At 35.4% G+C, this 23,403-nt stretch overlaps 1 protein-coding gene across 2 annotated transcripts in view; it reads left to right on the plus strand.

Annotated features, from left to right (window-relative positions):
• The first annotated feature begins 11,271 nt into the window (after positions 1-11,271).
• The window catches only part of Pnpt1 (polyribonucleotide nucleotidyltransferase 1), a 40,213-nt gene continuing 28,081 nt past the window's right edge, over positions 11,272-23,403 (plus strand). Inside the window, exons 1-9 of one of the 2 annotated variants that reach the window (XM_004867257.4) lie at positions 11,272-11,470; positions 13,958-14,018; positions 14,606-14,680; positions 15,354-15,459; positions 16,174-16,223; positions 17,162-17,225; positions 17,320-17,367; positions 18,444-18,557; positions 22,873-23,059. In XM_004867257.4, coding sequence (XP_004867314.1) covers positions 11,310-11,470; positions 13,958-14,018; positions 14,606-14,680; positions 15,354-15,459; positions 16,174-16,223; positions 17,162-17,225; positions 17,320-17,367; positions 18,444-18,557; positions 22,873-23,059 — 866 coding nt within the window. In that variant the 5' untranslated portion in view covers positions 11,272-11,309. The remainder of the gene's footprint in view (positions 11,471-13,957; positions 14,019-14,605; positions 14,681-15,353; positions 15,460-16,173; positions 16,224-17,161; positions 17,226-17,319; positions 17,368-18,443; positions 18,558-22,872; positions 23,060-23,403) is intronic. The other variant, XM_013066461.3, reaches the window with a different exon arrangement.

Raw genomic sequence — 23,403 nt, forward strand, 5'->3', positions numbered from 1 at the left:
GTGTCATCTGTTCTAATCCATTGGTCTATGTATGTGTTTTTGTGCCAGTACCATGTTGTTTTTGTTACTTCAGATTTGTAGCATAATTCAAAATCCAGTACTATAATGCCTCCAGCATTATAGGAACTGTTTGTGCTATTTGTCTTTTCTGACGCCACACAAATTTTAAGATTGTTTTTTCTAATTCTGTGAAGAACATTGTTGGTATTTTAACAGGGACTACATTAAATCTATAGATCACTTTTGGTAATATGGCTATTTTAACTATATTGATTCTGCCATTGCAAAAACAAGGGATCTTGTCCAATTTTCTAATGTTCTTTTCAATTTCTTCAGAGTTCTGTAGTTTTCATCATAAGGATCTCTCATCTTTTTTATGTTGATCTCTAGATATTGACTTTTTTGAAGGTAGAGGGAATGTAATTGTTCTATTGATTTCTTTTTTAGTGGGTTCATTATTGGTGTATAAGAATGCTGGTGATTTTGTGTGTTGATTTTGTTTATTGTTCTAATCTATTTTTATGGCATACAGAACTTTAACCCTAAGCCTCACAAAAAGTTCCTTTCAAAACATGGTCTATTTTGAAACTTAAAAACTAAGTGTCAGTTATATTCTTTCTTTTTTTTCCTCCCTCAGTGCAGTGAGAGTCATGTTCACTACTTCCTCCATAGAGAAAAAATGGTAGAATAGTAGAAAATACTGAGAAAGAGAAATAAAGTAGCATTTCAATTTTTTAATGGTATTATATTTAAATGTTCCCTTACATATTTCACAATAGATAAGACAGTCTTTCACATCATTTAAATCCCCTCTAGCACATTGCTCATAAATTTATATTAGGCCAAGTCTGGATGGTCTTGCTTCTCTGTTCTCTAAGATTCAATAAAATATCATTAAAGCTAAATATCAATACGTTAAGTACCATTTCCAAATGTGCCTTTTCATCAAATGTTTCAACAATTTTAGTGTATATAGGGTACAAGGCTTAAATAAAGTATACCTTCTTAACAATCGAAGTGTTTTTTTAAAATTAATTAAAAGGCCTTTAGACTGAAATGACTCCAGTATCTTGATTTCTCCTAGCAAATGAAACCAACCTTGACGTAAACAGTAAAATGAAACTTATAACCCATCAGAAACTGCCAACTAACCTCTAACTAGAGACTTCACCAATCAGAAACCACCAACTAACCTCTGACTAAGGACTTTCTATTTTAATCAATCAAATATTTTCTTTGTCTTGCTTCAACAAACACCCTATAAAAGTTTTCCCCTGGCACCCCCTCGGTGGAGCCCTGAAATGTTTGCAGTCTGGCACTGCCAATGAATGAATCTATGTCTGTTCAAATAAATTCTTTGAAGTGTCAATATGCCTAATTTTATCTTTTCACAAATTCAACCGAACTTTTAAAAAGATAAAAACTAAAATTTTCCATAAGAAAATATGGAGAGGGGTTAAACTAAGCTATGTCTCTAAGGCCAAACCAAATTAAAAAGGCCTAATGAGAACCAGGCAGGAGAAATTTCATCAACCCTTTTCACCCCCATAATGTTTTGTTTAGAGTCTATATAAGGCTTTAACAGGATAAAATGTAAATGCATTTGCTAAAGAAAATGTGCTCTATCATGCAATGGTATAGGCTCTGTAAATCTTTATAAATAATGAGAATGACACATATGGGAACCAGAAACCATATAGGAAACAGAAACTCCAAGTGTAGATGTCCAAAAAAGAATTTTTGTGAATTTAACTAATTTTTGAAAGCTATATGGAAGACTGAAAAACACAATAAAATATTACAACTAAAATTCTGTTTAACTTCAAAGTCTCCTCTCTTATAAGATCCATGTACATATAAAACCACAAAGAGAGGTTCTGTAAACAGTTCAGAAAATACTGCATGACCTTGAACATCATCTTTAAAAAAGAGTAAGTTATGAGAAGATAAATGCTTATGATTTTAAGCAGGGTCAAGAATGATAATGTAAAGTTCCTTCACACACAACAATCCATTATTACCACCAGCTCTGCCTGCACAACTGTTTCATATCCAAGACACAGTACATGTATTTTATTTCAAAACTTTAAGCTAAGTCGAAATATTCTAAACTCTGATCAACATTATCTTCTTACACAATGAACCAAAACGCAAATATATGGATTGCTTCTCTCCTGATCAGCCTTTTTTGTCAATTGTCAAAGGGAACTAGAGAAAATTGGCTAAAGGATGGCTTCCACATTGTTCCTAAGCTAACATTAAAGTGAATCTATTCCAAATCAGATCAAAGACATAATTATCCTATTAAAAACCAGAGAATAATTTTAAGGAGCAAAAGAAAATGTTGATAAGGCCTGAAGTTTCCACTAGCACAATCAACCAACAATTACAAAAGTCTTCTCCAAATTTTGATGCGCATTAATTACAAATGACAAACACAGTTAATATAGACCATAATGGTCTGAACAAATTTGACTAAGCATGCAATGCTGAGTTGGCAAGGTCCAGCTTTTGTGCTCAATTACTATTCATTCAAGCAGATTTTAAAGAAACGATTTCATTTTGTTAGAAGGAAAAATGATCCCATTATCCTAAAAATAATTAACCAATGTGAAGATTTAAATAAAAGTCCAATGGGGGATACAGAACACATATAAACACACACACAAAATCTATTTGTAAGTTGATCCTGTTTATTACACTTTGTGACAAGGTATAAAGGTATCAGGATCATGGTTAGTACAAGAAAATCCATCCACTAGGAAAAATGATAACTCTTCGTGGTAACAAATAAGCTAAAAAGTTATGAAATAAAAATAAGTTTTTTAAAAAGTAACAAACAAACAGTGATTGGAGGTAACATGATACAGAGGAATGCTCATGAAAATTGAAGATTTGCATAGTGAACCTGGCTAGTTTAAGATCTGGGAAAACTAGGGGTGATATCCTCTTTGGGGCAAATCCCTTCTGATTCTTTTTATTGAGATGAAGGGAAATTTCAGTATATCAAGAGACAAAAACAAGTTGAAATGATTTTTACTATGTCTTATTCTTCAAAAAGAATGCACCAAGTATCATCCAGGCCTTACCTAACATGCTGCTACCCTCTACCTTAAGGTGGGAATTTTTAGTTATCCAAATGGTCTATAGCCCCAAATCTGTTCAGTTTGATTGTTTCTTGGGGAAGATGGAGAAGAGATGCCTGCTACCTATAACAGCAAGGCTGATGACCATTCCAAAGAAGGAAAAAGTTCTAACCTCTATTATTGCTTTCCCTAGAGCAAAAATTGTAGGCCAGCAGTGGTATCTAGTCACAGCTTTCTTAATGAACCCATGGCAATGAGCAGCAGATGTTTTCATTTCTTACATAAAAATATTTAAAAGGAAGCAATAAAAAGGAAGCATAATTTTAGGTGAATGTTTACTTTTCTTAGGCAATGTATGAACATAATTGTTTTAGTTCATTTTGTCATTATAATGAAATACCCAAGGCAGGGAAACTTTATAAAGAAAAGAGATCTTAAGCTCACACTTTTGCAAGTTCGCATACGTGGCACTGGTCTTGGCTCAGCTCTGCAAAGGGCCTATTGATTGCATTACATTATGGCGGGGTGGTGCAGGGGGTAATGCATTGAAGGAAGAACACATCTCAAAACAGAAAATCAAAGGGCAATTGAGATCTCATAATCCCTCCCAAAGGCACACTCTAATTAACCTATTGATCTTCCACCAACCCCCATCCCTGAAAGGTCCACATCACCTCCCAGTACTGTCAACCTGAGGACTAAGTTTCCAACACATGAACCTTTAGAGGATAAACATCTAAACTAGGACAGTATTCTTTCTTAGCTGTGTTGAGTACACCATTTATAGTCTGAACTATGCAGTACAGTGTCCATTATAGCTGCAATCCCTATGAAAACTGTGCATTAGACATTGATATATGGATATACACTTGCCATGTTTATTTGGAATTGTTATGTAACTTTGAAATGATTCTAAACACTTGCATGGTTTGTGATATGATATTTTTACTTTGGAGTACATTCTCCCTTACCCTTAAGAAGGTGACAGCTTATCAAATCTCATATGTGACATGAAATGAACTCACCTTTATCTTGGGAAAATTATTCCAAGTGTTACAGAAAGTTATTCCAAAGTTATTCCAAGTGTTACCCCCTATATGTGACTTATTGACTTCAACTACTTATAAAGTCAAGAGTTTGACACTTTGAGAGCTTAGGTCATGGAAGGGCTACAATCTGTTGGCTTCTCTGACCATATACTGTGACAGGGTGCACTCTGATAGCAGCTTCACAGACCAAGAGTTCAGGCTGCAACATAGTGACACCTGGTAAGCCTCACCCACCAAAACCAGCAGTGCCCTCTAGCATAAAGGGACCTTGTGGGTTGTATCAGTTCTCTGCCATGATGGTCAAACAAACTTCCAAGAACTACTCCCAGGTCTCTCCTTATAAGGACACTAATTCTATCAGGGACCTTTTGAACTTATTTATCCTTAATTACTTCCTTATTCCATATTCCAAAAGAAGTGGCAGAAGAGAGAACAAATCAGTCCCTTGTTTCTAGTAAAATCCCAACCCTACATGAATCTTACCAGTCATTTGTTTCTATGTCTGCACCAAAGAGATAAAATTTGCTAGAAAAAAATTGCCCCAACTTCATTAGTTTCTTAAAACTCATAATCACAGACCACAAAGAGCATGCTGCAAAGCAACAATGCAATAATGTGTGCAGACAGGGCTTTTTAAAATTAGCTTTAGGGTCGGGGATTTAGCTCAGTGGTTCTACCACCTGCCTCGCAAGCACAAGATCCCAAGTTCGATCCCCAGTACCAAAAAAAAAAATTAGCTTTAGATCAGGTCATGAGGGCAGGCTCTCCATCCTGAGATTAGTGCCCTTATTAAAAAGAAGAGACCAGGAAGTCTCTCTTCTCTTCCCTCCCCCGCCAACACACAAAAAGTGAACATCAACAAGCCAGGAAGAATGTCCTCACAGAAATACAACTGGCACCCTGATCTCCAGCCTCCATCCTCCACAAGGTGAGAAATAAATTTTCCCAAAAGTATAAGAAGTATTTAAACTATCTAGGTGCTCACACAAAAAAGACAAGGGCAAGAATAAGAATCTTGAGAAAGTGTGCCTCTTGTAAAGACCTGGGGAAGGGGTGTGCCCATTACTGTGGCAAAGGCAGAAGCCTCAATGGATCTTCCTTCACTGTCTCTCCAAAGGACTACAGCCTTAGGCACTGTGGGAAGGTAATGAACATTGTTACCCTGTTAAGTCACAATGAAAGCCCATTGCAGTGGAGAGAAGGAACAGAACCCAACCCTCTATGCCTGGAGAAAGGACTAAATACATACTGGGCCCAGAATTACAGCTGCAAGAGGGCATGAGTACTAAGAATGCTATTCCCATCTAAGACACACAGAGACATAGTGCCTACCAAAGACTACAGGTAAATCAGTACAGACATCAGCAAATCCCTGTTGGGAGCAATGCTACATAATTCTAGGAAAAAATCATTTGGTTGCCTAGTTCTCTTGCCTACAGCCAAGCTACAGAATAACTCCAGTTGGGCCTCCGGTCACAACTGAGACTTCAGTGATTCCGTGATGCTGTAATGCTCCAGGACAAGACCACACCTGCGGGAGATGCCCTGGGAGGAACCAAATCTTCATCTGCATAGTTCCTCATTGTTCTTAGATTTCCGTAGCCCCCACCCAGCCTTTTGTTACACCTTGTTTATCCCAATGTGAAGTACTGAACTCTATATTTCACTTTTTACATCTGTTTCCCCATGTACTGAATAAAAGGTGCTGCAAGCTAGGGGGCTTTTGTCTTTGCTGCCCAGAGCAGCACTGATCAGACCCAAAGCTCAGCTTCTTCTCAGTCTCATTTGTCTACCTTTCCTGTAATTCGCTGTGTGCTGCCGTGGCTCACAGGAGACTAGGACTTACTGCAGAGGTTGTGGTAACATCCCCTCTCCCTGTTCCCTACAAATCCCTGTGGGACCAGAATGACTCCATTTTGGAGCAGTCTCCTTTGTTCTCTCAAATTTGTGCTTGAACTGGGACAAAGGACGTAATCCACAACTCGGGATTCCTAAATTTATTACTCAGCCATCTGTTTGCCCTAGAAACAAATGTCCCGGGCCCACTAACTATAGGACAATCTGTTAACGTGCTGACTGTCCACACAGGGTGGTTGTGGCCATTAGTCAGGATGTCTGCTGACCATCAGTACGTGACAGTAGACCACTAACCTTTGTCCCCATTCTTCTTGTAAAAACCTATACGTAATCCCCTCCAACCCGCAACGAGCCTAGCCAATCAAAATTCTACACTTCATACTTGCTAAATATTAGCCAATCATATGGCTGCTAATGACCAAAGCATGTTGTATTCTCAATAAAAACCCTGCTAATTTGGAACTCGGGGCTCTCAATCTCGATCCGCTGTGTCGGTGACAATTGAGAGTCCCTGCTTGAGCTTGAATAAACGACCCTCGTGTGCTTACATCAGAAACGGCCTCCTGGTGGTCTTTGGGACTTCGCAATCTGGGCACAACATCCCCTCACCTCCCATCTCCAGGTTGACAAGCTTCTAGTAACAAGTAATAGTAATCTACTGTGGGGAAAGTGGTAAAAGCATGGAGAGAGATCTTCTGTGAGGAGGAATGTAAAAGCAAGCAGCAAACAGTGCATGCTTAGATGAATTCTGAAAAAACTTAATGAAAAAACTATTTACAGACCTGAGAACATGTTCCAGGTACTAATAAAGAATATTGAGGCACTGGAAGACTAGCAATGATGACAAGGTGTTAAGGCCTTAAGCAGGAGGAAGAAGCAGCAGTATAACTGGAGTGAGAGTTCAAGCCAACTAAGTGGTGCTACCTGGTGTGAATTACAGTGACAGAGGAATGCAGCCATTGCCACACCATATGGAATTATGGCTCCCTATTTTTAAATCTTATTCTCCTTTACGTTCCATTATAGCATTTTATTCTTAATATCCTTCTTTGAAATACAGGTGTATAATATCTCATTTACAATCTAGGAATCCAAAACCTCTGAAAAATAAAAGGGTTTTTTTTTCATTACCCTGTAGCAAACTCATTGACCACAAACCTGATGATATAACATGTTGGTACTGATAGCTTCTCATCTATTCAGTGCACATTTCACTGCAGAATTATTGATGTTTCATTGGAGGATATGTTGCGCCCAGATTGTGAAGTCCCAGAGACCACCAGGAGGCCGTTTCCGATGTAAGCACACAAGGGTCGTTTATTCAAGCTTAAGCAGGGACTCTCAACTGTCACCGACACAGCGGATCGAGATTGAGAGCCCTGAGTCCCTAACTAGCAGGGTTTTTATTGAGAATACAACAAGCTTTGGTTATTAGTAGCCAGGTGATTGGTTAATACTTAATACATATGAAGTGTAGGGTTTTGGTTGGCTAGGCTTTGGGGGTCGAAGGGGATTACGTATTGGTTTTTGTGAGGGAGAAAAGGGGCAAAGATTAACGGCCGGTTGTTACATACTGATCGTTAGCAGACCCACTAACTAATGGCCGCATCTATCTTGTGTGGACAGTCAGCTCATTAACTGCTTATCCTACAGATAGTGTGCCTGGAACGCTCTCTCCCCGGGTACACAGGTGGTTGGGTAATAAACTCAGGAATTTCAAGTGGTGAATTCCTAGTTTAAGCACAAATTTGAGAGAACAAAGGAGACGGCTCCAAAATGGAGTCATTTTGGTCCCACAGATACTGCCTTCAAACTCTTCTAGGGTTCTATATAAAAGTTAAGTATTCTCTTTATCATCACTCTAAAATATTAACAATCTTGAATTCTGAAACTCACTTGTTTCCTAGAGTTTAAGATAAGTGATTGTTTCTCCCTTTTATGTAGATACAGAAACTGAGGCTGGATCTATTTTTCTTCTTTCATATATTAACCTTGTAATTTAATCTTTGGGACTTTACCCTTTTAGTAATGGTTTAAAATTTATTCTCTGAACTATTTTTTAACCTGGAAATTTAATCTTTGGCAATTTACCCTTTTAGTAATGGTTTAAAGTTTATTCTCTGAATTATTTCAGTTCACTTCTGATAAGTTAAGAACACAACAAGAAGTCTGAAAGTGTTAAGTGCTGTTTTCCAGGCCTCTGACATCTGTGGCAAGGGGACATCAAGAGCATCCAGTGAACGGTCATTTGAGAGGTGCAAATGAAAACAACACTGAGATTCCACCTCACTCCAGAAAGAATGGCTGCTATCAAGAAATCAACCAATAACAAATGCTGGTGGGGTTGTGGGGAAAGAGGAACACTGCTCCACTGCTGGTGGGAATGCAGACTGGTGTGACCACTGTGGAAATCAGTATGGAGATACCTCAAAGAACTAGGACTGGAAGTCCCATTTGACCAAGCTATTCCCCTGCTGGGTATCTTCCCCAAAGAATTAAAAGAATCATACCACAGTGATATATGTGCACCCATGTTCATCGCAGCACAATTTATAATAGCTAAAACTTGGAAACAGCCCAAATGTCCATCAACTGGAGACTGGATAAAGAAAATGTGGTTTTTAAATAAAATGGAGTACTACTCAGCCATAAAAAATGAGAAATTAGAGACATTTATAGCTAAATGGATGCACATTGAGGTGATTCTCTAAGTGAAATAAATAGGACACACATGTATAAATTCTGAATATTTTCTGTAGGGTGAGAAACTGAAAGTGTAAATAAGGACTAAAAGGTATAATAAATAATGTGAAATAGGAAGAAAAGGGGCAAAGGGGAAGGGGAAGTGGGAGGGGTAGGGGAAAGGAAAGAAGGGAATGGAATTAATATGAGAAAATGGAAAAATGGAAACGAAGTCTTTGTAAATATGGAGGAATGGAGGGGTTGAAGGGAGGGCTGGGCAAGGGTGAAAAATAAGAACCAAGAGAGACTATGTAAAGGTACAAATTTCCTATGATGAATGTCATTATATTGTATACCTAAAATGTACCAATGATTAGAATGAATAATTGATAATGCAAAATAGGAAGAAAAGGTCCAAAAGGATAGAGGTAGTGGGAGGGGCAAGAGAAAGGAAAGAAGGGAAAGGAAAAATTACAAGGAATGGAAAAAATGAAAACAAAGTCTTTGTAAATAGGGAAGGGTGGAGGGGGTGAAGGGAGGGCTAGGAATGGAGAAAAAGTAAGAACCAAGATGCATCATGTACACGTACAAGTTCCCAATGAGAAATGTAAATGTGTTGTATACCTAAAATGTACCAATAAAAAAATTTGAAAAAATAAAAACAAAAAAAATAAATGAAATTGCTCCTCAAAACCTGCAGTGGTATTATTTTTGATGCAGGTTCATTTGAATGTGAATAAAGGAGAAAAGGTGTCTAAGAAGAGTTAAATTAGAGCATTTTTAATGTTCCTTAAGTGTCATAGGTAGAGAAATTTCCTTTTAAATAATATTGTGGCATGGAATTATACTTGGTAAAACTTTACTTGTACAATATAACATGTCTTTAATGGAATCTCATGGATCATAGCTTCACAAGTTACAAATACAAAAACTTAAACTTTTTATATGTTTGTTTCTACGCTAACCTAAAAATGCTTAATATAAATATATTGTGTATCTTCAGCATGGTTATTTTACAACAAAGTTCTGCCACAAGATTTCACTGCCCATATTTACTTTTGAGTTTGTGGTTCATTCACTACTACTCCAATTATTTTGAATTGGTATGAACAAATAAAGGTGAGCTCAATGTGTAAATGCTCCTTTCAAGCACTTCCAGCTGGGTGAAAACTAACTGATTCAGGGGTTCTGAAGGAAAGAATGTTAGTATTGTAAAAGAGGACACTAGAAGGAAAATTTTAAAAGGCTGGATCAAAGTTGAATATACCATTTATCATGTGTTGACAATGTGCCAGGTACTGTGATAAACATCATTTAATCTTAAAAAAAGACCTTCAAAGTTCTTCTTACTATTTCATAGACAGGAAACCTGATGCTCACAGAGCTCACACAACTGGTGAATAACAAGATTAGACCAAGCTAGGGCTAACTCCAAGCCTATGTATTGGACAATACTGAATGAAAATGATTATACAGTTTCTATGTACTGAAAGATGATTTTGGGTTCTTACTCTATATCCTAAGTCATGTTGAATCATGGCAAGTAGATTCTGATAAATTTGTCTTCATAACAGAGTTCAATGCGTTACTCTCGAAATCACTGCAGATGCAGGAGCTAATGTCAAAGATAAAGAGCAAAAAATTACTTTAACACTAAATACTTATAAACAGAATTAATGTTAGTCCCTTCTAGTCCCTTCTTCTGCTCATGAAAGCAAGATGGTCTGAAAACTGCTTTGCCACTAAATCCCTTGTTTATAGCTCAACATTTTTTAAATCTTAAAACTACATTTGCATGTATTGGATTTAGTTGTGGTGGTTTGGTTTTCTTTGTGGTATTGGGGGTTATAATCTTAAGGAGAAACATACATAAAAATGATCAATGATTCAAAGAACTACATAAAAAGCTTCTAGCAGACTGGTTTAATATGGCTGGGAGAATTTATCCACCTCTTAAAATTTTTATCAATTTAAACTCTAAAAACATTTTTTCACTGTAAAAAAGTTATTTTAAATAGTAGCTTGCATTTTACATGTAAGAGTTGGAAAAATTATTTGTTAAATATTACCAACGTAAATGAATACAAATCAAAAAGGATAACAGACACCTAAAAATATTATATAGGTCAATGAAAAATAAAATTAACTTACTACAAATCAATTAACACAAACTTTTGTAGTAACATTTGTTACGCAAAATCTATAAAAATAAACCAAGACAAACGAGCAGAGGGAGATTTCGTTCCGTGATCCACCACAAAAATTCTAATTTTTAGTTAACAAAGCCAAATAATATTAATGTGTTGTTCGCTAATTTCTATTAATATACTGAATTTAGTTATTAAACACTTATTTATATTATTCAAGCTCTTTTAAATTACGATAGTACACACATTCAAGAAGCATATTATCTAATTGCGTTTCATTGGCAGATAAAAGCAAAGAGAAAAATAAGTCACATGGTAATCTCATTCTGATAGGTTTGACCCTCCCCAGTCTTCGTAGAAAGCCGAAAGCTCTGCACTTCCCAGGCGTTCCGCAGGCACCGCGGAAACGAAACAGCATCGACTCCGCCCCTTGGGCTGTAGTGTGAGCCAATCAGGGCACAGCCCGGGCTGAACGCGTGCTGGGTGTCATGGCTGCTTGCAGGCAGTGCTGCTCCTGTCTACGGCTCCGGCCGCTGGGTGATGGTCCCCTCCGACTATCTGAGCGGAATTTGGCACTCGCTCATTTGCAAGTACGAGCACTATGGAGTGGCACGAGGTCCCGAGCTGTATCTGTGGACTTAGGCAACAGGTAAGGAACAGCCTGCGTTCCCTGTCTTTTCACGGGGTGTCATGTCTGGCTAGCACTAGTACTTTAATCACTCAGCGTAGAAATACGGAAGCCTTAACTTCTCAGGTATCCTTTACTCTTTATCCAAACCTAAATTCCATTCCACGTTTGGAGTCTGTCTCTTAGGATCCTCCTCCTTTCTCTGCTATCTACTGCCCTTTGCTTCTTGAACCTACCACTTGCTCTATTCCGGGCTTCCTTTCTTCCATTGAGCCTGTCTATCCATCTGGCATCTATTCTCTTTACTTTCGGAGACCTGTGGGTTCTACAGTGGAAAACTTTCCACCTCGAGATAACAAATTAACAATATGCTTACGTCATCCAACTCAATGGATTGCCTAAAAAAGTGTGGCCAGTGTAACTCAGGGTAGGAAGGGAAGGGAATCAGTTTTGTTGAACGCGAGTTAAATGATGCGCGCAATCTTTTTGCGTCTATACCTAAAGGTACTATTACTCTCGTTTTATAGTTAAAACAACATAGGCTCGAAATAGGTTAGGTAACTTTCTCAGAATCAACAAAGCACGAGTTTCTCACAAAGCACGTACTTTTTCCAGCGATCGTTTATTTTTCAAGTCAAAAAATACTTTTAAAAACTTAAATTGTTAGAAATGAAATTTCTAATGCATACTTTATATAGTTAACTTTGTTTGGGGGATTTGTTTGTTTTGTTTTGTGGTACTAGGTATTGAACTCTGGGCCCTTACACATGCAAAGCAGGTACCCTACCATTGAGCTGCATCTCTAACGTTATATGTACATCTAAATTTTTAGAATGTACTTTAAAATTTGTTTTATTCTCATCTATACAAAAAGAAAAATAAATTTTGGCTTTGTATTTCCCTCTGTAACTTAATGAATGATTAACCTTGAAAAATTATTTTTTAACTCTTAAAAAATAAGACAGGGTTTAGTCAAGAATCTGTAAAGGTCTCTGAAGAGAACCAGACAGTAAATATTTTAGCCTTTGTGGGCCACATACTCTCTCTTACATGTTCCTGTATGTGTATGTATATTTACAAACCCTTTAAACATGTAAAAAACATTCTTAGTTGAATAATGGTACATGCCATGGATTGTTTGCTGACCTCTGTTTGGTCAAGAATCTGCAAAGGTCTCTGAAGAGAACCAGACAGTAAATATTTTAGCCTTTGTGGGCCACATACTGTCTCTTACGTATTCCTGTATGTATATGTGTATTTACAAACCCTTTAAACATGTAAAAAACATTCTTAGTTGAATAACTGTACATGCCATGGATTGTTTGCTGACCTCTGTCTTTTTATTGTTCAGTTATAAGAGTTCTTTACATATTCTAGATACAAGTTTCTTATCAGGTATTTGACTTGCATATATTTTTTCCTCTTCTGTAGGTTTTTCTTTAATTTTCTTGATGATATTCTTTAAGAATGAAAGTTTTTAATTTTGATGAAGTCCAAATTATTTTTTCTTTTGTCAGTTATGGTTTTGATGTCATATCTAAGAAGACATTGTGTAACCCAAGTTTATGATAATTCACTGCTATATTATTTTCTTAGAATTTTATATTTTTCTTTTAGATCTCATGTCTATTTTGAGTTAAGATTGATTGACTGATTGATTGCAGTACTGGCAATTAAACCTCAGTCCTTCACTCTGAGCCACATCTCTACCCCTCTTTAAAATTTTAAATTTTGAGACAAGGTCTTACTAAATTGCTGAATGACCCAAGCAGGGCTTGCGGTCCTCCTGCCTCAGTCTCCCAGAGTGCTGGGATTATAGGCAGGCACCACCATGCCCAACTTAGATTTTATTTTTATAAGAAAAAGGAGTCCAGGGGCCAGGGATTTAGCTCAGTGATTCTGGCACCTGCCTTTCAGGTGCAGGGTCCCGAGTTCAATCCCTGGTACCAAAAAAAAAAAAGGAGTCCAACTTCATTCTTTTGTACATACAGGTGAATATCCAGTTGTCCCAGTGCCATTGATTGAAAAGATTACTATATTCTTTCACCATTAAACTGGTACTATTGTCAAACTTGAATGTCTTTATAGATAATATTTAGGAATTTAATTTTGTGCTAAGCACAACAGGGGAAATTTTAAAGAATTTTAAGTAAGGAAATGACCAGTTTGTATATTCAAAGGTTATGGCAGTCAACTGGACAAGGCATGACAAGAGCCTGAACTAAGGTGGTAAATCGGAATTAACATTTATGAAGGCATTTAAGTTCTGCACTTCAAAAATACTTTCTTATTTAGGTTAATGGTGAGCTTTGGTTTCTGTATTTAGCAGCTCTTAAGTTCCTTTTGTATTTTTGATAATGATCATGAATTCTGTCTATTTTTGTTTAGGAAGTTTTATGAGCTTGGTAATCTTAGTTCTTCTATCACAATCTTTGATTATTATATACTAAACTGGGAATTGTACTGATGACCTAAGTAATTTTGTATTGAATTTTTATTTTTAAACAGAAAATTAGAAATATCTTCTGGAAAACTGGCCAGATTTGCAGATGGCTCTGCTGTAGTACAGGTAAAAAGTCTAGGTTCCTAAAATTTCAATTTAAAATGGTTATGGAGTCTGATACTGAGTATCTTTATAACACCATACAACTTAGAAATGTGATATTAGAGATTCATTCTAATACTAAGATTATTTCTAGTGTCAGAATCATTCCAGAAATGAGAGTCAGAGGGCTAGATGTATTAAGTCACCTTTAAGATCCCTTCCAAACTTGTGGTTTTATTGTATTCTTTCAATAAAATCTGTTATACTTTTCTGGAGAAAATGATTTCACTATTCTCTTTAATAGTAATACTTGGGAAATTGTCTTAACATTTAGCCTAAATTTCTTCATAAGAAGTAGAAAATGTGATTTGATTCATTGGATATGGCTATCAGTGAGCCTTTTCTCCCTTTGAAAAACTCAGCAACTATTTTAATAGTGATCATGATTATATAGAAAAGATCAGGATTGAATAACTTGTGAATACTTTGTTATAATCACATGGAATAAGAGATACCTTTCCTTGAGCTTAATTACAGTGAAGATTCATTCAATTGCTACTTTTATGTTAATATGATTTCAGTTGAATTTATCGTTGTTTATGTTTACTAAGTCAGGTGATACTGCAGTAATGGTCACAGCAGTCAGCAAAACAAAACCTTCACCTTCACAGTTCATGCCTTTGGTAGTAAGTATTTGTTGATGTATCTGAACTGTAATGTAACATAAAAGTAGAATGTGAAATGTTTTTGTTCAGTGTCTAGGAATGCAGAATAAAAACTTTGTACAACAAAGCGTTTCCCTTTGTTTGATACTGGGTGGTTAAAAGAATGTAAGCTCATTGCTGCATTACCAACTTTCATGCTGGTAGTAAATATACTTTAGAATGTTTAAGTATATGAGTCAATGAGATCAGTGAAAGTACTTGAGTACTTTGATGTTGAATACACAATGAATTCATTGCCTTTGTGGGTTTCCCTTCATTATGTGTCTGCAAGTATATATTAAGTGAAGAATTCATTAAAGTTTTATGGCTTCTTTCTAATATGAAGAGGGGAATGCAGTTGTAACTAAAAAGGCAATGTTTGACTTTACCAAAGTAAGCTACTATGGGAAGTACTGAGGCTAAGAAGTCACCTGACTGCTAAGTGGAAGGGTTTTTTTTAATTAGTTGGTTGAAACATTTCTAAGACCTCTCCATTCCCTGAGATATACAAAAGGCTAAAAGTAAATAAAATATCCTCTACTCATAGCCCAGAAAGTAAAAGCCTCAGAAAAATTCATATTTGGTAGTTTGGGTTGTATAATGTCTTACTAAAAAAAGAAATCATATGAACTTCATTTTTTCATTGCCATTTCAGGTTGACTATAGACAGAAGGCTGCTGCAGCAGGTAGAATTCCCACAAACTACCTTAGAAGAGAAATTGGTTCTTCTGATAGAGAAATTCTTACAAGTCGAATAATTGGTAAGACATTAACACAGAGGCATTAACCTCTTGGATATGCCAGTGCTAGCAACTCTTCCTTTCCATTTGTGTTCTACAGTAACTTAAATTTCCCTTGATTGCTTAACTGCCATTGGAGATTATTTACTCTCTATTCCCTCTGTTAAATGTGGTGACCACGAAAGAAAAAAACTCATGATCATACACAGAATAGGCATTTAGTAAATATTTGTTGACTAAATTAATAGATCAGCATTAAGCATATGAGCATTAAGCATATGAATTCCATGGCCCTTCCCTGACTTCCACTGAATATATCCCTAGCATTTTTCATTTTTATGTTCAGCATAGTAATTCCTAAAACAATGTCTTTATCAACTGAAATATGTTTGTAATCTTCCAAATTTTTGATATCCATAAATATTGTGGAAGTATTTGCAACATAGAGTTCTTATAACCAGAAATTGATAGTTTGTATATATGTATTCATCAGACACAATACCAAGCAAACATTTTCTTTTGGTCTGCTGTTGGTCTTAAGTTTCTCTGTTTTGTTCTTAGGTCATAGTCTATATTAATTGAATCACTGATATTTATCTATGATCTTTTTTAGCAAATCAGTCCAAGGGGTTTTGTTTTTTGACATATTGAACAGCTAATTGTGTTAGTTCAAATGTCTTGAACTCTAAAGCATCTCTGTCGGTACTATTAATATCTTTTTCTTTCTTTTGACAGATCGATCAATTAGACCTCTCTTTCCAGCTGGCTACTTTTATGATACACAGGTAAGTTCTTCTTGAGGTTTATTTGTTTCCAGATGGTCAAATATGATTTAATCTCTGTAATTCCAAGCTAAACATTATAAAGACTTTTGATGATGTACCAATATCAATGACCTTACAGTAAAAAAATCATTTTTAAAAAGCCAACTTTTACTTGTGTGAATTTGAGCTGACACCTGAGTTATGAGCAGAAATTAGCTAACCAGGAGTGTTGGGGAAGCATTCCAGGCAGATGGAAAGAAAAGCGAGAAAGCTGTGAGGCAGGAAAGGATTTGATGAGTTTGAAAGATCAGTGTGATTGAACTGGATGGGGATCAGATTATGTGGCTGGACCTTGTAGGTCATATTAGTAACAGAATAAGACAACGCACTTTTTATTTGCCTATCTTTATTATTATTGGATCCTCTGAACCTCTATTATATTGTAATACTTGCTAAATATTATTTTCTTTCTGGATAATTACTTATACTTTAAATATTTATGCTTCATATATACTTATGTAAGCATTTTATTTAAAGGAAATTATTCTCAAAAACATGACATAGACACATCATTGCAGTATAAGTTCATTGATTTGTTTCATCTTTGCTTATAAGCCAATAATAAAAATATGTAACTGACATTTACTGAATACTTGCAATATGCTAATGTTGTGACAAGTGCTTCATGTGCAATATACCTGTAGTTTTTACAGGAACCCATTAGGAAGATGGCATTTCTCGCTCAAAGATGAGTAAACTTTTAAAGTTTGATTTAGGTAATGTACCTCATGACAAAGATTCAGTTAAATGTTAGCCAAAATTTAGGGGATTGGCTACAAAGCCCAGGCTTTTAACCATATAATACTCCTATACTGTAGGCCAAATTATTAGCCTAAATGATGATCCTCCCAAATCAAGTAATTTTTTTTTAAGTTCTTCAAAGTTTTCTCTTGTACCAGGTCCTTTGTAATCTGTTAGCAGTAGATGGTATTAATGAACCTGATGTCCTAGCAATTAATGGTGGTAAGTATAAAAATAGAGATTAAAATTATCACTGTTGATTTTTAAAAACAATGAAATATTTTAATTTTAGTTCTTATTTTTCTCCTTCTTTAAGCTTCAGTAGCCCTCTCATTATCAGATATTCCTTGGAATGGACCTGTTGGTAAGTTAGGATTTTTTAAAAACTTAACTGTTTATGTTCTTTCAATACATAGTATTGAGCATGATATACCGAAAGCATAGATTTATTGACTCTGATTTATTAGCCCTTTAAGAGTTGAATTAGGTGACATCCTAAGATTCTTTGCAGGCCTTTCAGTCACGTTCATCCTTGCCTTGGGCTTTGTTTCCAATAGCAGGACGTTATGGTACTATAGATTTTATGTCTAGATATTTTGACTTCTTAGTTGCCTCTTTCTGTTAGGAAGACTTTTTCTTTCTTTGCACAGGGAAGTTATCAGAGTACCTACTCTTTATTCTTTCAAGATAAAACAAAAATGTTTGTAATTTGCAAGATACTATATTATAGGGCTGGGGATTTAGCTCAGTGGTGCCACCACCTGCCTTGCAAGCACAAAGTCCCCAAGTTCGATCCCCAGTACCAAAAAAAAAAAGATATTATATAAGATAGACGAAACATAATAACTTTTTTAGGCTGTAATTGTGCAACATAAAAAGATTCATTAAGTAAATAATTATTGCGTGTCTTAGACTACTGAGCTAAGCACTGAATGAACAAAGGCATACTGTAAATTAGCAATACAAAGGAAAAAGAGGTGGTTCTTATTATCAGCATAAGAAACAGGCACATAATTATTTACTAGTAGTATTATAAAGGCATACCAAGGTACTGAAAAATGATAGAAAAGGCCAAGTTTGATTTCATGGGTTTTAAGTTGTCAAAGAGGGCTTCTCAAAGTAGTCAGTGTATAATCTGAACTCAGTAGACTCACACAAACATCTTTGGTTGCTCTGACGAGGGTACAGTCTAGACTAGGAGAAGAGCATTAACATAACCATAAAAAAGTGGTACCTTTGAACAATTCACAGTGGTCTTTTGAGTCCAGAAGGTAGGGTGAGATGGGATGTTATGTGTGCCTTTAATATCATCAAGAAATAGGAATTTTATTCTGTAGTCACAATCAAAAATAAGGGGGTTAAAGCCATCACTAAAATAATATCATGAAAAGTGAAAGTTTAATTAAAAATTGTAATGTTTTAATATATTATATATTTTAGGGGCAGTAAGAATAGGAATGATTGGTGGAGAATGTATTGTTAACCCAACAAGAAAAGAAATGTCTTCTAGTACTTTAAATTTAGTGGTTGCTGGAGCACCTAAAAGTCAGATTGGTAAGTAGTTTAAACATAACATTTATCCTGGATTTTACTTGCAAGTCTGGCTTCTTAAAAAATGCAATTAAGCTCTTTTTTTTTCATGTATTTTGTGAGTAATAAGAAAGATTTTCATTTTATCTCTGCATATTTTGGGCATGCTCTTGTTTCATATTAGATAATACTTAAAACTATAGAATGTTGTGCAATTTTAATTAAAATACACAAAAATCTTTATCAAGATAATTTCAGTAATTGTTTTTAGACTAGTAGCTTTGTCTATAGAAGTTCTAAATCTGGTAATAAATTAATAGTTTTATTAGTTTAAATATTTTAATTTAGCTGATTCATCTCTTTATGTGTGCTTGGTATCCTCTGACAAAGAGGTAACTTATTTCTGATAGGTGGAAAACTAGTAATAAAGTAGAAGAAATATACTAAATATTGTCCCCTTTCACTTCCTGTAATAAAAATGCCATAATTGCATGAATGAGTCAGGACCTCATTCTATTGGATAGAAGAAGGAGCTTTAGCTAGCAGTCAAAATGTCTTGTGTTTGAAACCTGCCCTCTCCCATTAGAATCATATGACCTTGGACAAATGACTTAAGGGAACTTATTGGTTTATTCTACTGTGGCATTTGATGTCCTAGACTTTTTGAAATGGCATCTTCAAAATGATGCAGGAACATTTTGATGAAACAAACTATGAAACTATTAGTGCTTTTTTATATAAATTATGTGTGACACATTTTATTTCCAAGTACAGGTATGTTGGTCACTAATCGAGTTAGTACTAGGTACTATATGATAGACAAAACACATATAACAGGAGTTGTGTGCTACCCTCATATTGGTTGGAGATTGTGTTTGTCAAACCAAACAAGGTTTAAACAAGGTGGGAATTTATTTTTCTCTCAGGTAAAAGAAACTGAAAGTGTTAAGTCATCCGGGTGTGGTGGCATGCACCTGTAATCTCAGCATTTGAGAGGCTAAGGCAGGCAGATCGCTGCAAGTTCAAGACCAGCCTGTGCTATATAGTAAGTTCAAGGCCAGCTTGAATGAACTGCATAGCAAGACCCTGTCTCAAAAAAACAAACAAAAAAGGTGGTGATTCCAGCACAATCATAGCGCCCAGCATAATACCTCATACCTAGCATGAGGCATGAAGTTAATACTTGCTATTATTATTAAGACACACAAACCTTCTTCTAATTGGTCATATAAATCCTATCTACTTTAGAGTTGAACTTCTCTAATTTTAAATGGACATTAGAGGAATGAACTAAGGATCTTTGTTGTATCTGTGGCCTCCCATAGAAATCCTATAGGCAGCCTCCCAGTTAGTTATTCTTACCTGTTGCTCTCTAGATGGAAGAATGAGATGCTAGAAGTTATGTAAACTTCAGAGGGTAGTTTTGGATAATTAGAGGGAGTTTCAGGATGATTCAAACTATAAGGAAACTGGCTTTAGGAATTACCTCTATTTTTTGACTTCTGCATTACTATTTCCATGAAGATACTCAGCCAGCTGTTTCTCTCTTCATAAAATACACCAAGTACTGTATACATTTTGACCCTTTTTTAAATATGTTATGGTTAGTATTGGGCCCTTGTCAAATAGCACCATGGTGGAACTTCTTGGATACAAAAAATAATTATTGCTACTATTTCATTATTAAAATATTTACTAATATGAATCTTTAAAATATAACCTTAGGGCAAGAGTAATTTCTCCATGCTATCAACTGCTAGATTGCTTCTGTAGAAGTATTCTGCACAAGAACATTTAGATGCTTGTTTTCAACTGGTACATTTAATGTCACTAAGCATTCTGTGTATGATAGGATATAATGCAGGAAAAAGTACACCAGTACATGTTTTAAAAGAGATTTTGTATCTAGAATTCATAGCTTCGGCTAGTCTCAAAAATCCTTTGCCTTTAATTACTAAAAGTGGTTGATGATTTAAAATAATCATTTTGATGATCTTTTAATTTAAATTATTCACATCTGTGGCAGTGTTGTCCTAGTAGAACAATATGAAACAAAGGAAATGTTTATACCTGAACATATGGCTACTGGGTATTTGAGATGTAGCTATAGTGACTAAGGAACCAAATTTTTTTCTTCTTTCATTTTTTTTCTTTTTAGTATCAAATTTTTAATTTTATTTAATTTAAATGCAGATACCCATATGTGTCTAGGAGTTACATGTTGGACAACACAGGACTATACACTTGGAACTCTCAGGAATTTTCTTTGAAGGTGTTTTTTTAAAGATTTCTTTAAGGCTTAATGAAAAGAAAACTTAACTGGAGAGTATCCATTTTCCTTTTCACATTCTATATTTAAATCAGTTTCTTGACATATGACTTATGTCAAATGTTTTTTTTTTTATTTTCCACTTTAATTCCAATTTAAGTAAGAGAAGATGTTTCAGAAATATGGATGAAAAGAAGATGTGGTCATCTCAGTATCATGGTGTCAGAAGAAACTTATTTACACCCCTGGAATTGAAGTATTGAAACTGTCCCCTGCCTGCCTGTCCCCCACTTGTGATATAATATGCCTGAAGGTTTAGAACCATGTCAGGCAGTGGTATTATATTTGTTTTTGCTTCAACCAACAAACATAATTCAGAAAACTGAAGAGAAGTATTTACTCTTATTTTTGCTTACCATGTTCTTTTTTCTTCCTGATAGCCTACAATTTTGTTTTCATTTTTTAATGTTTCTTCTGTTTAGAGAACTTTCTTTAGCCATTTTCTTAGAGCAGGTCTGCTGGTGATGATTCCCTTAGTTCATCAACAGACATTTTTTTTTTTTCCTTTTCCTTTTTCAGTACTGGGGATTGAACTCAGGGCCTTGGCACTGAGCTAAATTCCCAGCCCTTTGTTTATTTTTTTATTTTGAGACAGGGTGTCACTAAGTTACCTAGACTAGGCTCAAATTTGTAATCCTCCAGGGCTGGGGATTTAGCTCAGTGGTTTCGTTGCCTGCTGTGCAAGTGCAAGGACCACAGTTCAATCCCCGCTACCAAAAAAAAAAATTTTGTGATCCTCCTGCCTCAGTCTCCCAGAGCACTGGGATTACATCCATGCACCACCATGCCCCACTAAGGTATCATTATTTTCTCTGGCAGAGATTTCTTTCTTTATCTCTGGTTTTCAGAAGTTTAACTGTGATATCTTGTCCTGCCTTTCTTTGGGTTTACCCTGTTTAGGGTTTGTCAGCTTCTTTCATCTATACATTTATATCTGCCATATTTAGGAGATTTTTAGCCATTTTTTTCCAGTACTATTTCAGCCTTGCCTTCTGTTCTTCCATGATCTCTTTTCATAGTTTTACTTCAATTGGCTGATAGAATTCTAACATATAAAGCACATAGGGAGATTTTTTTTTCATTGAGTATTACACTTGGAAGCCTTAAAAGTATGATTCAGATAATGGTAAATCTTAATATAGTGTGTTAAATGTATGAGATATATTGGGAACTATGCATTTGTATGGTCTTTGTACAAATTGAAAGATACCCAAAATGACATACAAGTAGCCAGGAGGCTATTTAGCCTTCCAGAATGCAAATTCAAAGCTGAGTAACAGATTTTAACAAGATAACATTGTAAAAGCCCAACTGTAGGACTTGCCTGTTCTACAGAGGAGTTTTACTGTTATGAAACCATAAAAGCAACTTTTTTATGAACAGTAACTAAAGTTCCCTGGTAGGCCTGCTTAAAATAGGTTTATTGCAATGATTGCCCTACCTGTGCAAGAATTAGACAATTTGATTAGTCAGAACTAGTAGGAGGTCACAGTAAATAATTGTTAAACAGGAAGCCTTCATAGGATACCTACTATGGTGCATATTTTAAAATTCATTTAAAATACACATTAAAATTAAATGTAATTATAAACTTTTAAAGACTGAATTTTATGTTACATGATTTATTTCTCAAAGCTATTATTTTAAAATATAATTTATTTTCTTTTCTGTTTCATTCATATGTGAAACCCCTAATTAAATTTAAGGAGAATGTAAATTAAAATAGCAAAGCTTCTTTATTAATTTATTCTTGATATTTTGGTTTTTGGGTTTTTTTGCTACCGGGGACCGAACTCGGGACCTTGTGCTTGCAAGGCAGGCAGTGGAATCACTGACCTAAATCTCTGGCCCTATTATTGATATTTTGGAAGTATGTTTATTCTGAAGAAAGACATTGTAAAAGGTGGATATATCATACAAAATAAAACTGATTCATATTATTTGTTGTGTCATGGTATTGGTAAAAAGGCTCAGTGGCAATAATCATCTTTTTTTCTCCCCTATAAACAGTCATGTTGGAAGCCTCTGCAGAGAATATTTTACAGCAAGACTTTTGCCATGCTATCAAAGTGGGAGTAAAATATACCCAACAAATAATTCAAGGGATCCAGCAATTAGTAAAAGAAATTGGGGTTGCCAAGAGGACACCTCAGAAGATATTTACCCCTCTACCAGACATTGTGAAACATGCTCATAAGTAAGAACATCTGTGCAAAAGAAAATATGAAATTGTCGCCAGATTTAAATTCCCCTAGGGAAAAAAATTTACATGGATGCACTGACCATGCATTACTTGATAAATAGTACTTGTATGTTTTAAAAGTCACTGCCATAAATATTTGTCTAATGACTAAAGAATATAAATCTTAAATCTCAAATGAAAGGGAGAGGTATTTGCTGGTCAAGATTCAAGTAATTTCTGTATCTCGTGTCCAGAAAAAAAGGAGAAAGGACGAGATATTTTTATATCTAAGGGAAATATTGGCTTTTCAAGAAGAATTCAAGTATAATCATTCTTGTATGTCTGGTGCTTGGAACAAT

Source organism: Heterocephalus glaber, unplaced genomic scaffold (assembly GCF_053883595.1).
Source record: "Heterocephalus glaber isolate CG9 unplaced genomic scaffold, H.glaber_assembly_v1.0 deba00001457, whole genome shotgun sequence".
Taxonomy (NCBI): domain Eukaryota; kingdom Metazoa; phylum Chordata; class Mammalia; order Rodentia; family Bathyergidae; genus Heterocephalus; species Heterocephalus glaber.